General features: G+C 37.6%; 1 protein-coding gene and 1 non-coding gene across 4 annotated transcripts in view; both read right to left on the bottom strand.

Annotated features, from left to right (window-relative positions):
• Window positions 1-754: 754 nt before the first annotated feature.
• The window catches only part of RNF170 (ring finger protein 170), a 35,602-nt gene continuing 19,921 nt past the window's right edge, over window positions 755-16,435 (bottom strand). For all 3 annotated transcript variants that reach the window (XM_049771887.1, XM_049771886.1, XM_049771888.1), the window contains 4 exons: window positions 15,286-15,394; window positions 6,219-6,292; window positions 2,944-3,054; window positions 755-1,067 (listed from right to left, as the gene is read on the bottom strand). In XM_049771887.1, coding sequence (XP_049627844.1) covers window positions 798-1,067; window positions 2,944-3,054; window positions 6,219-6,292; window positions 15,286-15,394 — 564 coding nt within the window. In that variant the 3' untranslated portion in view covers window positions 755-797. The remainder of the gene's footprint in view (window positions 1,068-2,943; window positions 3,055-6,218; window positions 6,293-15,285; window positions 15,395-16,435) is intronic.
• LOC126008279 (U6 spliceosomal RNA) lies at window positions 6,772-6,878 on the bottom strand. Its single transcript, XR_007495618.1, has one exon. It is a non-coding gene; the product is annotated as a U6 spliceosomal RNA (small nuclear RNA).

Below are 16,435 nucleotides of genomic sequence, written 5' to 3' on the forward strand. Positions count from 1 at the left end.
CCCCGAGCCTGCCAGGAGCAATTTCTGAGCCTGGAGTGAGGAGTAACCCCTGAGTGCTGCCAGGTGTGACCCAAAAAAAAAAAAAAAAAAAAGAAGAAGAAAAATGGGCAAGAAATATATATTTAAAAAATCTTGGGGCTGGAGCGGTGGTGCAAGGGGTAGGACAGACCGTGGTTCGATCTCCTGGTGTCCCATATGGTCCCCCAACCAGGAGCGATTTCTGAGTGCATAGCCAGGAGTAACCCCTGAGTGTCACCTGGTATGGTCCAAAAATAAAAAAAAATAATAAAATAAATAAAAAATCTTATTGTGCATCAATCTAATGTGAGAATTTTTGGGAAAATAAAATTATATAAAATAATCTAGTACAGATTAGGGTGCTTGCCTTGCATGCAGCTGACCTGGGTTTGATTCCCAGCATCCCATATCGTCCTGGTGAGCCCTGCCAGTAGTCATTCCTAAGTGCATAGCTAAGAGTAACCCATAAGCATTGCTGGTTGTGGCCCAACCCACCCCCCTAAATTAAAAAAATAAAAGCATTCCTTTCTATTCTATGTTTTCCCCAGATATTTTATATAGACAATACAGGCTCAAGATACAGTTGTAATTATTAATAGTTCTAACATAATATTAGAACCCACAACATATAAAAATTCCAGTCATATATTGCTAGGCATTTGCCACGTAATAATCAAGTTTTTGTCATATAGTGGTTTTAGGTTTGTAGGATAATAATGAAATGCTGATATAGGGCTTTTGTTTGGTTTAATATTCAAATATTTTAGTAAATTTATTTTTCATCTGTTTAGTCTCTGTGTAATCACTTCTCGATACATAATAGAGATGTAGATCAGCAACAAAAAGATGACAAAGAAATCATCTAGAAAGCCTAAAATTCCAAATAAGGCTTCAGGTACAAAATCCAGAGGTGATATAAGATAGAAAAAAGCTCCCATTAAACAAAGTATTATCCTGATACGAAACATCCAGAAAAGGCCCCCAACTGAAAACATTTCCCTGAATGCATGCCTCAGTAAAGTGGGTAGATCCATAATTCTTTCCAGAATCTGGTTGGGGAAAGAACAAATATAATTTGTCAAGCAATCAGACTTCAAAATTTATAACTTTCTTACAAGATATAAGCAAATGCAGTTAATGTTAAATAATGAGTTTTGCATATTGATTGAACACGTTGATTTTTCTAGTTAGGCCTTTTGCTTTAAAAATAGTTTTTGGTGGCCGGAGAGATAACATGGAGGTAAGGTGTTTGCCTTCCATTAAGAAGGACGGTGGTTCGAATCCTGGCATCCCATATGGTCCCCTGTGCCTGCCAGGGGCGATTTCTGAGCCTAGAGCCAGGAGTAGCCCCTGAGCACTGCCAGGTGTGACCCAAAAACAAAACAAAAAGTGTTTTTGAGGGGATCAGATTATAATATAGAGGGCAAGGTGCTTGTCATGCATGTTGTCCACCTAGATTCAACCTTGGCACCACAAAATGGTATGTCAAGCCCCATCAGGAGTGATCCCTGAGCATTGTTTGTTTCGTGTGGCCCAAAAATAAAGATAAAAATAGTTTTTGAATGCTGGACTTTCATAAAATAAGTCTTAATGGCAGAGAAAAACAACTAGGAGGTGAAAATCTTAAAAGATGTAATGTATATATTTACTAATACATATTAATATGTTATACTGAAAGATTACTGTATTCATCATATATACTTAAGTGTATGTTAATGTAAAACTTACGTATTGCTATTTTGAGTTAGTAATTAAATCAAAGAAACCATTGTATCATGTATCAACTTTAGTTGATATTCTGGAGCCAGGATGTAGCTCAGTGGAAAAATGAGGCTTTGGGTTCTTCCCCATTACTCAATAAAATCTGAGTATCCGGGTTAGAATTAAAGGTTACTCATTATTAGGTGACCTCTGGAAAATATTTTAAGGAACCAGAAGAACTAAAAAATATTTTCTTTGGGGCTGGAGTGGTGACACAGCAGTAAGGCATTTGCCTTGCACACAGCTGACCTAGCACAGACTGCAGTTCGATCCCTAGTGCCCCATAAGGTCCCCCAAGCCAGAAGTGATTTCTGAGCACATAGCTGGGAGTAACCCCTGAGCGTCACCGGGTGAGGCCCAAAAACAAAAACAAAAAGATTTTTTCTTTATAAATTGTCAAATATTATATAAATGTATTTTATATTTTAATTTTATAAAGATTATTAATAATATCATTAAATTCATTTTTATGTTATATTATGGTTGGAGAATCTATTATTTATAACATCTGCAGACCACACAATACAGGCAGAGAGGCTAGAGATAGCTAATGAGAAGCCTCTATAACTGTTCCATCTCATACGAAGGCCATACCAAATGAGCTAGCAGGCCTTTTGTGGTCCACAGGTCAGATATTCCCTACCCTTGATAAAGCATACACTGCAAAAGATTTTAATATATTCACAGAGTTATACCTCCTACCACTTGCACCACTGCTCTGGCCCAGAATTTTTAAGTACTATTAAGACTATGCAGGCCTGGAGAGATAGCACAGCGGCGTTTGCCTTGCAAGCAGCTGATCCAGGACCAAAGGTGGTTGGTTCGAATCCCGGTGTCCCATATGGTCCCCTGTGCCTGCCAGGAGCTATTTTTGAGCAGACAGCCAGGAGTAACCCCTGAGCACCACTGGGTGTGGCCCAAAAACCAAAAACCAAAAAAAAAAAAAAAAAAAAAAAAAAGAATATATTCAAGAAAGCACAAAAACAATACTTAAACATTTATGTTAAGCCGTTAAACATGAACTTGACAACACTGAAGATTAAAAAACTTTACTCAACACATAAATATTTATCATAGCTAAAGAAAATTCATCAGTGAATCTTGCTTTACCAAAGAGAACTATCATTATATTCTCATCTTTCTAGTTGTTATAACATTACTTACAGATCTAGGCTGCCCTGAGAATCTCCGGTTATAATCATTAATATCTTGATGCAACGGTAAAACATCCTGAGACTGGTCATTTTCCCCAAATATTGGCAGTAGTAAAGTTACCTGTTAAAGAAAATAAACTGTTAAGCTCTGTGCCACATTAAATTTTTTCTGTTATTCAATAAATGACAAACTTCTGAGCTAATATTTTATTTCTTTATTAAAGCAACAGGGTGTGGGGCTAGTAAGTTGTTATTGCTTTATAATAAAATCCAAGGAAAAATGCAATTTGAACTTCCATTTTAAAAATATGGGCATCTGGGGCCAGCGAGGTGGCGCTAGAGGTAAGGTGTCTGCCTTGCAAGCGCTAGTCAAGGAAGGACCACGGTTCAATCCCCTGGCGTCCCATATGGTCCCCCCAAGCCAGGGGCAATTTCTGAAGACTTAGCCAGGAGTAACCCCTGAGCATCTAACGGGTGTGGCCCCCCAAAAAAATATGGGCATCTTACCCAAACACTGGTTCTTATATTTTCTAGTTCTAGGGATAATTTCTCTGCTCAGGCTAAGAAATATCTGAAGAATCATAAGAAAACATCCAGAAGTCAAGTGTATAAAACTATAAACCCATTACTTTGAGAGACAAAAATTAATTTTCTCTGTATTTAAATCATGATTCTTGGGCTAGATGCCTGTCTTGACCCAAGTACTGTTGACATCTATCTCCAATCATAGTCCTTTCTACCTAAATAAATAATAAAAATCACGATTATTTAACCTTACTGGTATTTAAAATACTTTGAGTGATACCAATCATAATATCATAACACAAAGATTATTACAAGGACAGTTCGCAAGCACCAGTCCCTACTGTATTCAATAGAGTAATTAGGGAGGTGGTGATAGAAGAAAGCAAATCTGAGGCTACATATATGTGCACTACACCTTCTCACTAAGCTATATTCCTACTTCCTAAAAAAAATAATTCTTGGTACTGTTATATGCTATGATGTCCACAGTAAATGTCTAGGACCAAAACAGAATAAATTAATAAACCTTAAAAAATATGTACATTAAAAAAATAAAACAACCGTTTTATAGAAAATGGTCATTGATGACTCTTCAGCAACACAAGTTGGAAAGAATAGTAACTGATTTAGGTTGAAATCTTCTACTCAGATATTCCTAAACTTATTTGGCTTTCTGCCCCCTTTGAAGGAAAATAAAAACACTCATTGTCCCTGGAAATTTACCTTCTTTAAGAAAACAGAAAGTGACCTCAAATATTGCTAATGCTCCCTGGAATTGGATTGATCCACCATTCCCCTCTCTCAACAACCATGTGATAAAAAGTTAAATGTGAAAGAAGCAGAATTTGGGACTACAGAAGTTGGAAGAAAACAAAACCTGAAAATTTCTCACAATACCAAAATAGAAGGTAGTGATGGAAGAAAGTGGGAAGTCAAAAAAAAAAAAAGGTTCAGGGATATACAAAGGTGTGTGTATGTATAGATACATACATACATACATATATACAAAAGTGTATGTATGTGTATGGGGCCGGAGAGATAGCATGGAGATAAGGTGTTTGCCTTGCATGCAGAAGGTCATTGGTTCGAATCCCGGTGTCCCATATGATCCCCAGCCTGCCAGGAGCGATTTCTGAGCCTGGAGCCAGGAGTAACCACTGAGCACTGCTGGATGTGACCCCCCCCACAAAACAAACAAACAAACAAACAAACAAAAAAAAGTGTACGTATGTGTAAATATAGTATATATAGAGATATATGTAAAAATATATATTTGATACATACCATGACTTTATTATACAAAGTCCAAAATAGGGCTAAATGAGATTATCTTAGAGGTGCATAGTAAGTTAATAAAATGGAGACCCACAGGGCCGGAGAGAGAGCACAGTGACGTTTGCCTTGCAAGTAGTTGTCCCAGGACCAAAGATGGTTGGTTCAAATCCCAGCATCCCATATGGTCCCCTGTGTCTGCCAGGAGCTATTTCTGAGCAGATAGACAGGAGTAACTCCTGAGCACCACCGGGTGTGGCCCAAAAACAAAAAACAAAACAAAACAAAAAAATAAATAAAATGGAGACCCAGGTACATGAGCTGCCAGGGATCAAACCTGGGTCAGTAATGTGCAAGGCAAGCACCTATCCATAGAACTATTTCTCCCATCTCAAGATCTGTTTTTTAATTGTTGTCTTTTAGACTGAAAGATAGATTAGAAGGCTGGTATGCATGCTTTATTGTCCTGGCACCTCATGGTCACCAAGTATGACTGGGAATGGCTCTTTAGCCCTAAGGAGTAGCCCTCAAGCTCTGAGCAGGGTATGGCCTAAAACAAAACCAAAAAAGGTTGCCTCTGTCATTTTACAATATGGCATTTGCCTTGTATATGTGAGGGCATTTATTTTAGGAAAAGGCAAGATAAATATAAAGAAAATTATTTACGTAATATGCTTTTACATGTTTATTAATTAAAAAAACAAAAAATAAGAACTTAATTTTGTTAGATCATTCAACCTTTTATTTTACTAACCTTTCAAAAAAATCCAGAAAAATAGGCACATCTCATTTGTGTTCATACTTAAATCAACAATATTGTAAATATATCTTCATAACAATTAAGAATGTACTATGTCCTCCCAGAGTAAGATACTTAGTCATAACATTTGATTCCCCTCTGGATAATGCAACATGGTTATGTCTCCAAGAAATGACATTTGAAAAATTATTCACCCGTTAGAGTTATCTTGAATGTTACTAGAAAGACATACTAAAAATAATTGTTTTGGCCAAACTCAGCCGTGCTTAGAGATCACCATATTTGGTGATGGGGGTCAAAATTAGGCTGTCCTCATGCAAGGCAAGTTCCTTACTCGCTGTACCATCTCTCTAGCATCTAAGAGTAAACTTAAAATAAAAAGCAGAGGCTGGTGATAAAGCTCAAATAATAAAGCATATGCTAGGTATGGCCCCTATTAAAAATTAAACATTTTTAGTGGTATTTGTACAGAATGAGGGTTTGACTGGCTAGTTTAGTTATTCCTTTAGGAAAAATTCATTTGCCAGTTGTACTTTCACTGTAACTAAAGGATTTCAAAGAGAAGTTCCCCCTTTTTTGAGGTGTCTTAAGGACATTTAAAACAATACTGGAACAATATAAAAGATTTGGACAAATGAAGTTTTGCTAAAATATTAAAATAATTCAAGTTAAAGACTACAATTTTATTAAATGAACTGTGACAAATATATAATGGGTATAAATATTACCGTTTGTCTACAGATTGGACAACTGATTGCCCCAAGCCATGAACCATACCGCCAGTATGCAATAATGCATGTACCTATTGGGGGATAAACAAAAACATTAATACTGGTGCTTTAAAAAGCAATCTATCTTGAGAAACTTTCAATATTAAAATATTTTTTACTCCAATCAACCCTTTAGGCACATTCAACTTAGTAACAATTCCCAGCTACTGAAAATATTTTTATTAAAACAGTTAACTAGATTTATCAATATATTTTAATAGTTAAATATTTTATATTTAAGATAATTATTTTACTTAAAATGATATAACAAATATTATATTTATATTTTAATATTAACACAATGTTGTTAATATGTATAAATATTAATATATTTTTAAACAGTTAATATAGATTTATTAATCTAATGAAAAGATAGTATGCACTGTTTCAGTACTGAACTATATTGAGTTCAGCATTAATATATTAATAATTATCACTGTAAAGTAGAAATAAACACATCACAACATATATTTTGTTCTATATTTATTACAAAAACATCTATTTTTTTTTTTTAAATATGGAACGCTTCACGAATTTGCGTGTCATCCTTGCGCAGGGGCCATGCTAATCTTCTCTGTATCGTTCCAATTTTAGTATATGTGCTGCCGAAGCGAGCACAAAAACATCTATTTTTTATGAACTTAGAAAACCAGACTACTAAATTTCAACCAACAGTATAAGCAGGAGCAAACAAGGAAAGAATATCAAAATAGCTATCTTCTCTATTAAGCTTATAATCCAGTTCAACAACTGAATCAACTTTTGCACTGGATGGATTTTTTTCTATATGAGTAGCAAAACTATGAAGGTGGGCAACACAGCCAACAAAGTCTGTAGACCTCAAAAAGTAATAGAAAAGCTTTGTATAATCACTTAAATTTTTATCAAGCTAGCAATGAAGACAGAATCAAATTGGCAATAAATGAAAACAATTTTAAAATACTGTGATATTTAATAGCAAATTGATTTCTTCTATGTAGATAACTATTTCTCAGATCATGTACATGTCATTATGAATCTGTCTCAAGTGCTTTCTGTCTCCTTTGCATTTAGGATCTCTGCACGCTTACTCTAGGTTTAGCCTTCCTGTACTCATTATTCTGATTCTTCCAGATCAAATAAATAAGGAAGATCCTGCCTGAACAAACCAATGGGTGAAAGGCAAAAGTTCCCAAAATGGCTATTAATTTTAGTAACCACTGGGGAAAACAGTTCAACTTAAAGATTATTTTAAAAGTTAAACAATATTATAGGCTGGAGCAGTGGTGCAAGCAGTAGAGTATCTGCCTTGCACCCGCTAACCTAGGGCGGACCGTGGTTCGATCCTCTGGCATCCCATATGGCCCCCAAGCCAGGAGTGATTTCTGAGTGCACAGCTAGGAGTAAACCCTGAGTGTCACCAGGTGTGCCTCAAAAACAAAACAAAACAAAACAACAAAAACAACAAAACCTCAAGCCCAGAAATTAAATGAGAAATGGTTTCTTATTAATTTTAGTATTATTGCCATCTATAATGATAATTTACATTTACTTCTCTTTTATATACCTCAAAGCTCAGTATTATTTATTTATTATTTTTATCTTTTAATTTTAGGACCATATCCAGCGATGCTCAGGGAGTACTCTTGGCTCTGCTCTCAGGAATTACTCAGGGACCACATGGGATGTGGTGAATTGAACCTGGGTTGGCCACAAGCAAAGCAAGTGCCTTACCTGCTGTACTTCTCTCCGATCCCCTCATTATATTTGAACTATGTAAACTTTAAACATATTTTATATAAATTTGGGCATAGATGTCCTTGTTTTGCAAACTATGCAGTGGTTACCCGCCTACACTAAACAACTATAATCCAAAAAAAAAAAAAAACTCATTTCATACACATCTAACTATGATATGCTTGACATTTTTCTCTTTCCCTCAACTTTTCCCTTGTATAAAAGAGGTTCATGGGTTGGAGAGAGAGTAAGTGGATAAGGTACTCAGTACCCACAGGTTGTGGCCCAAAAATACACAAAAAAAGGTTCTCCTAATTGAACAGGATGATGGTACAGACAATAACTTTAGAATGAGTCATGATTTTTCTAATTTTGTTTTTTGTATGGAGTAAGACCTCATACAACTGCTGAATAATGAAGTAAAATAATGTGGGTTAAAAATGCAAGTATGGAGTCTAGCAGGAGGGGGTTTGGCAGGCCCCCGCCATGCCAGAGGCCTTCCTAACCAGGCCTAGTGGGGGTGCGGGACTTGGGTAACCCCAGCGCCCCTCTACCACCTTGCTCCAGATCTCCAGGGCTTCCCCGGGCCACGTGCCTGGGCAAGCCGGTGAGTTGGGCCCCTTAGTGGAGCTTGAAGGTACCCTAGGCTTTCCCCCATTATCCATTCAGCTCCTAAGGGAGGGTCTGGGTGGGCCTGAACTTCTGGCCTCCCAGCTTCTTGAAGTCACTGGTAATCTCTGTCCAGTCTATATTTTCAAAATCACGCGGGGCGATAGTACTCACTATCACATTAATAGTATTCACTATCATTGAATTATGTTTTTATGTATGCAGAATGTCCATTTTGTACTCTGCCCTTTTGCATACCCCTTCATAAGATCATATTTCTTTTTAACTTCCTTAACTCCTATCATCATTACTCCTCATTTACCCTTTCTAACTTAAGTACTGTAGAGTCCTAAGTCACAGATCAAAGTGGTGCCCTGGAGTTAACACCCACCCAACTATTTTAAAAGGCATAAAAAGGACACTTATGTCTCTTCAACATTTTATGGGTGTTTTCTTTGACGGCTATAACTTTTGCTGAATATTTTTTTATACAGTGATGATTCCCCCCCCCCCCAAGTTTTTTATCTTCTCTTTGTGAACTGCTCAATATGAAATCTGGTGTGAAAGAATCCCTCAGTTTAATGCTTATGTTTGAACCAAGTCATGGGTATTGATGGAAATGTTCTTACGCCCCCATATATCTGATAGCACCACGTGGCTTTATTTCTTATTTGCTTAGGCACACTAAAATGGGAAAATACTATACATACCAATAAGTTCTTATCTAATAGAGATGGGAACACACAAATCTTGTAGTGCAATGAGACCTTACACCCTGAACATTGACATAAAGACCTGGTACAGGCCTCAGAAGAATGGGCATTCTCCATTCACCCCTGATCTAGAGAAGACATCTATAAAACATCCAAGGTTGTCTATAACATCACCTGGAGGCATTCCTCTACCAGGGAAGACCCTACAGCTGCTCTGACATCGATCTACTCAAAAAAGACTTCCCTTAACACTAAGAAGACTTAACAAAAACAATGACCTGCTTACTGGACAGGGCTTGCTGTATTGCCCCTTAATTGTGAGGTTTGTCTATAACATCACCTGGAAGCAATCCTCTACCATGGAAGACCCTACCAATGCTCAGACATCGTCCTGCTGAAAAGAGACTTCCCTTAACAATGAGAAGACTTAACAATGACCTGCTTACAGGACAGGGCTTCCTGCATTGCCCTTTCATGGTGAGGTGAAACGAGAAGACACTCCACATCATGACTTCAATTTAGGATATGCAGATTCCAGAATCTTTAATACAGAAACATGATACCAACAACAGAGACTGTGTGAAAAGTGTGTTGGCACTACGAACAATGTCTTGGATCAAACGATAACTTGCCTGAAGCCTAGAGTTGGTCTTATGCCAGGAAACTTCAGGGGTAGGATCTCTTTGTATTTAGGCCAAGGTTATTCCTTTCCATGCCTCTCATATTTTGGTGGGCCTATGCAAACAACAATTGCCACTCTAACACCGTTTTTACTGTGCTCCTTTGACTCTAATCCTTAAAATGCACTCACTTAAAATTTGAGGTTAAATGCACCCACTTAAAATTTGAGGTTAACTTAAGCTAATATGCATGTACACGGAAATGTAAAAAATACTATGCCTCTAATGTTTAAGGAGTTACGTAAGTTTTATGGCTTTAGATTGCCTTGTGTGCTGTTAAGAAATATTATAATGTGCTACAATCTGGGGACTTGAGGGACAAAGTAATTGTACATGATTCTGTTTTATTTATCTTAACGTTCTTTGGCTGAAAGTTCAAAGTTAAGATATCAGCAAGGGGAATTCTGAGAATTATGTTATGGGTGATTGTCCTTCCACTGTAACTTTACCTTGTCCTCTTTCTTTGCATCTTTTGTTCTCATAATTCAAAATAAAAAAATTTAAAAAAAATGCAAGTATGGTGAAATTTTTTTTTAAAGTTACTTTAAAAAAACAGTATCAATTCTATGTATAAGAACAAAGATAAAGTGCTCTTGTTATACCTGGTATCAACATACTTGAACTTTTATTCAAAGAAACACATTTCTATTTATTGAGAAGTTGCATAAGTAGTTTTTTTGTGTCACACCTGGCAGTGTACAGAGTCAGTATCACTCACCCCTTGCATTGTCTGAAAACAGATGAGTGGATAAAGAAACAGTGGTACATCTACAAAATGGAATACTATGCAGCTGTTCAGAAAAATGAAGTCATAATATTTGCTTATAAATGGATGGGTATGGAGATTATGCTGACTGAAAGGAGTCAGAGGGAGAGGGATAGATATACAATAATCTCATGCATTTGTAGAATATAAGAAAGAGAAAACTTAGTATGGTAATAATATCCAGAGACAAAGGAGGTCCATGGTAGAAAGCTTGCCACAAATAGTGGATCGGTGTGTTGGAGACTGTTTGGAATAATTAAAAAGCCCTCTCACTGATCAAAATGAAGTTTCTGAAAGTCTTAGCCAAAGTGCTTACAAGCTGCATGTGGCCTTCCTTGCCCTTGGACCCAAAGAAATAGAAATAGCCTAGAGCTAGGGAGTTACTGGGCTCCAAGATGTCCTTGTAAAGACAGGGGTCAAAAGGCCCAAACTGAGATTAGATTTTGTATTTTGTTGCTCAAAGATAATGTAAATCTCTTGACTGATGATAATCTTATTAACCTTGGAAAATCAAGATGTTCCCGTGGAAAATTACAGCAATTCCTACTGTTCCCCGCCCCTACTCTCTCTGTTTTGCATTGTCTATAAAAGGTCTAATTTTTCTTTTATTAAACGGACTCCTGATCGGAAACCCTCGACTCGAGTCTCATTTCCCAGTCCCTCTTCTATTTCAGGCCGGATTCTTCTTCGAGAATTGCGAATTACTGATGTGGTCCCCAGCTTTACCCGCTGGTCGGGGTCCCTGGAAGGCCACATCGGTGCAGTTAGGGTAGAGAAGGAACCACTATAGACAAGAAAAGTTGGAACTGATCTCTCTAAACAAAAAAGGGTGTTAAAAGGGGATAAAGTGATATACATGATACATCCCCTTCATCACCAGTAATAAATATCAAAAAGGGGAACAACTGGAGGGGGGAGGAAGAGAAGGAGAGAGAGAAGGAGGGAGAGGGAGAGAGAGGGAGAGAGAGAGAGAGAGAGAGAGAGAGAGAGAGAGAGAGAGAGAGAGAGAGAGAGAGAGAGAGAGAGAGATAAATGTCTGCAAAGAGACCAGAGTGAGACCACAGCGGGTAGGGCATTTGTCTTGCATGTGGCTGACCCAGGTTCGATCCCCAGCATCCCATGTGGTTCCATGAGTCTGCCAGAAGTGATTCCTGAGCACAGAACTAGGAGTAAACCATGAGCACAGAGCCAGAAGTAACCTGAGCACAGTCAGGTGTGGCCCAAAAACCAACAAACAAGGGGCTGGAATGGTAGCATAGTGGGCGTTAGCCTTGCATGAAGCAGAACTGGGTTCAATCTCTGGCATCACATATGAACCTGAGCTTGCCAGGAGTAATTTCTGAGTGGCAGAGCCAGGAGTTACTCTAAGTGCTGATGGCTTGGCTATGTTCCAAAAACAACACAACAACAACAAAAAGTGAAAAATGTCTGCCAAGAGGCAGGAGTGGGGATGGTGGGAGTGAGCTGGGGACACAGGGAAACATGCACTGTTGAAGGGTAGTATATGTACATTGTATGACTGAAAGTCAATTATGAAAAATTTTGCAAACAAAATCCTTACATAACTATTATATGTACAAAAATGTGTATTTATATATAAACAAGAATACAATCCATCCATCTTTTGATTAAATGGGTCTACTCAGTGAATTTACAAATAAGTTCTTATCTAATAGAGATAGGAACACACAAATCTTGTAGTGCAATGGGTCCTTATACCCTGAATATTGACATAATAACCTGGCACAAGCCTCAGAAGAATGGGCATTCTCCATTCACCCCTGAACCAGGGAAGCTATCTACAAAACATCCAAGGTCATTTATAACATCATCTGGAAGCAATCCTCTACCAGGGAAGACCCTACCGCTGCTCTGACATTGACCTGCTCAAAAGAGACTTTCCTCAACACTAAGACGACTTGACAACAATGAGCTGCTTACAGGACAGGGCTCTCTGCATTGCCCTTTTATTGTGAGGTGAAACTAGAGGATGCTCTACACCATCCTGACTTCAATTTAGGATATGCAGATTCCAGGATATTTAATACAGAAACATGATACCAACAACAGAGATTGTGAAAAATAAAAGTGTATTGGCACTACAGACAATAACTTGGATTGGACAAACTAGTTTGCCTGGAACCTAGAGATGGTCTTCTGCCGGGAAACTTCATGGGTAGGGTCTCCTTGTATTTAGGCCAAGGCTTTTCCCTTCCATGTCCCTCATATTTTGGTGGGCCTATGCAAACAACAACTGCCACTCTAACACGGTTTTTATGGTGCTCCTTTGACTCTATTCCTTAAAGAAAAAAACCACTTAAACTTTTGAGGTTAACTTAAACTAATATGCATGTGCAAGGAAATGTAAGAAAATACTATGCCTTCAATGTTTAAAGAGTTACATAAGTTTTTATGGCCTTAGATTGCTTTGTGTACTGCTAAGAAATGTTATAATGTACTACAATCTGGGGACTTGAGGGACAAAGTAATTGTACATGGGTTCTATTTTATTTTTCTTAATGTTCTTTGCCTGAAAGTTCAAAATTAAGGTATCAGCAAGGGGATTTCTTCTAAGAATTCTGTTTATGGGTGATTGTCCTTCCACTGTAACTTTACCTTGTCCTCTTTCTTTCCATCTTTGTTCTCATAATTAAAAAAAAAAATTGGATGCCAAAAAAAAAAAAAAAAAGCACATGAACATATATAAAAGAAAAATTGCTTTTTCTGGTGTCTCTTTAATTCTACCAATCTGAACTGTATTGTCTTGCTGCTCATTTGTATTTCTTTTTTTTAATTTATTGATTGACTGATTGATTGGTTTTTTGGGTCACATCCAGTGGCGCTCAGGGGTCACTCCTGGCTCTGCACTCAGAAATTGCCCCTGGCAGGATGGGAGACCATATGGGATGCTGGGAATTCAACCTGGTCCCTCACAGGTTGATCACATGCAAGGCAAAGGCTTCTGCTGTGCTATCTCTCTAACTCCTCATTTGTATTTCTAACAGTAAAGACAGATGTGAAGCAGTGTTCTATAATTTCTTAGCTATTAGGCAAAGAACTGTGGGGAAGAAGTTGAAATAGGTAAGGCAATAGCGAGATTGGTGTACATTTTCTAAACTATCACAAGGTATGGAAATAGTGATTACATGGTATGGATTTTGAATGTTTATGTCACATCCAAGAGCATAAACAGTAATAACTAAACCTAAATTTTTCACATGCTAATTTCTCTTTTAGTGGGGGGGGTTCACACCCGGCAGTGTTCAGGGGTTACTCCTGGCTCCATGCTCAGAAATCGCTCCTGGCAGGCTCAGGGGACCATATGGGATGCTGGTATTTGAACCAATAACCTTCTGCATGCAAGGCAAATGCCTTACCTCCATGCTATCTCTCCGGCCCACATGCTAATTTCTTAAAGGATACACAGTGAGAGAAAGAAATTATAAGGTCCTTGTATACAGAATTGGGAGTTAATCTTTTATTTTTTTTGTACATTTGAGAAGCAGTTAGAACCCATCATGAATATATCTGTTCCAACAAAAAGGAGAAGACCAGTTCACAAACAAGTCTAGTGATTGAATAAATCTTGAGTGAAGAGGAATCATAGAAAGAAGTGTAATGAATTGAGCATAGACTATGAAATTAGCCCTAGTTTTAAAACCTGGTTCTGACATTTAGCAGCTAGGTTAGCCTTTGTAAAAATTCTTATCTCTGAGCCCATTTCTTTATCTGTGGATTTAGATAAAATATAGATTAATTGTTCAACACAAAGGAGCATATAGGTCACTGCATCTCTTCAATCTTTTCTCATTCCCTTTGAAATCTCTGGAAAGTCAGGAAAAATGTTCAAGGATAGAAAGCTCTACTTACTAAATTATGAACTCAGTATTCCCTTGACATGCTTTAGATTTCCACATTCTCCCTCATCAGTGCTCTTTGTGTTCACTAAAAAAAAGGCTAAGAATGTTTTCACAGTGCTAGGGGAAAGTTTTCTTGGACGGGAGGGATGTGTCTCTGAAAGAAGATGCTTCAGGAAGGATGAATAGTAAATGAAACAACCAAAAAGTACTGTACAGGGGCCGGGTAGGTGGCGCTGGAGGTAAGGTGTCTGCCTTGCAAGCGCTAGCCAAGGAAGGACCGCAGTTCGATCCCCTGGCGTCCCATATGGTCCCCCCAAGCCAGGGGTGATTTCTGAGCACATAGCCAGGAGTAACCCCTGAGCGTCAAACGGGTGTGGCCCAAAAACCAAAAAAAAAAAAAAAAAAAAAAAAGTACTGTACAATGAGAATGAAATTCAGTGGCCCTTCTTGGTATCTATGCATATGAATCACTGTTTGAAAAAAATTTTTGTTCAATGAAACGTTTAATAACTAGCTTTTAAAATCTCTAAACTTGCTGACATGAGAAGTGGCTGAAAAGATCAGGATTATCAGAATTAATACTTACAAAATACAAAATTGACAAATGCAATATAAGTACCCATATGTGGGCCCTGGTCTATTAGTCAGTCAATTTTACCAGATAAAAGATTATTTGCTTACCACAAAAAAGATGTCCACAGTTTGTTTCAACAGGGAAGGAGGCTTGATGTAAACAGATTGGACAGTACATGTCAGTGTAGAACTGCTGCCGAGTAACAGCAGGTACATCCTGATGAGAAAATATTAAAATACATGGCACAGTTGGGATTTTAAAAGTAATTTTATGTTTAATTATACTTAAGGTATGGTAATGGAGTATAATCATCAGATATGTAATAGTTTTAGATATGCAATAGTTTAAGTTTCCTAAGTTTGAGAAAGTTATAAAGTCTATATGGTTTGAGTTAAGCTTTATGGTATTGACCTTCTTTCCTGAAGATATATATATATATATATATATATATATGTATATATATATATATATATTTTTTTTTTTTTTTGGTCTTTTGGGCTCGGGCTACACCCATTTGATGCTCAGGGGTTACTCCTGGCTAAGCGCTCAGAAATTGCCCCTAGCTTGGGGGACCATATGGGACGCCGAGGGATCGAACCGCGGCCACGATCTTTCCTTGTCTAGCGCTTGCAAGGCAGACACCTTACCTCTAGCGCCACCTCGCCGGCCCCTCCTGAAAATATTTTAAGGATTAAAGCCTGGATTTACTCAGAAGTTTCTCTTTTGCACTATGTGAATGAGTATGTTCTGAGTATAGCAAGACTAAGCTAATACATAAGGTGAAGAATAAGAACTATCAAATGGGGTCAGAGTTATAGGAGAACAAGTAGAGCATTTGCCTTGCATGCAACTGAACCAGTTTTGATCCCCGGCATCCCATATGGTCCCAAAGCACTGCCAGGAATGACCCCCGAGCTCAGAGTCATGAGTAACCCTTGAGTTTCAAACTATATTAAATTAGCATTCCCAAGTATTAGCCTTTTTTATATTTTAACATATTTTCATTGACATATTCCTATGTCAGTGACAGCTTAATGAAAGTAAAAGTCTAGGCCCTTAGAATTTGAACTTAATACTTCATGTGGTCAGTTTAGTACAATAAAATGTTTGTCAGTTACAACACTTGTTGTGATACCAGTAAAAATGTTGAATAGAATTACCAGTACAAAAAGTATCCAGAAATCAAAAGAACCTATGGGAATGTAAATGCAAGGACTTTATCAGTTTTTTTTGCATTATAAATGGATTTAAATATAA

This window comes from Suncus etruscus, chromosome 4, assembly GCF_024139225.1.
Source record: "Suncus etruscus isolate mSunEtr1 chromosome 4, mSunEtr1.pri.cur, whole genome shotgun sequence".
Lineage (NCBI taxonomy): Eukaryota > Metazoa > Chordata > Mammalia > Eulipotyphla > Soricidae > Suncus > Suncus etruscus.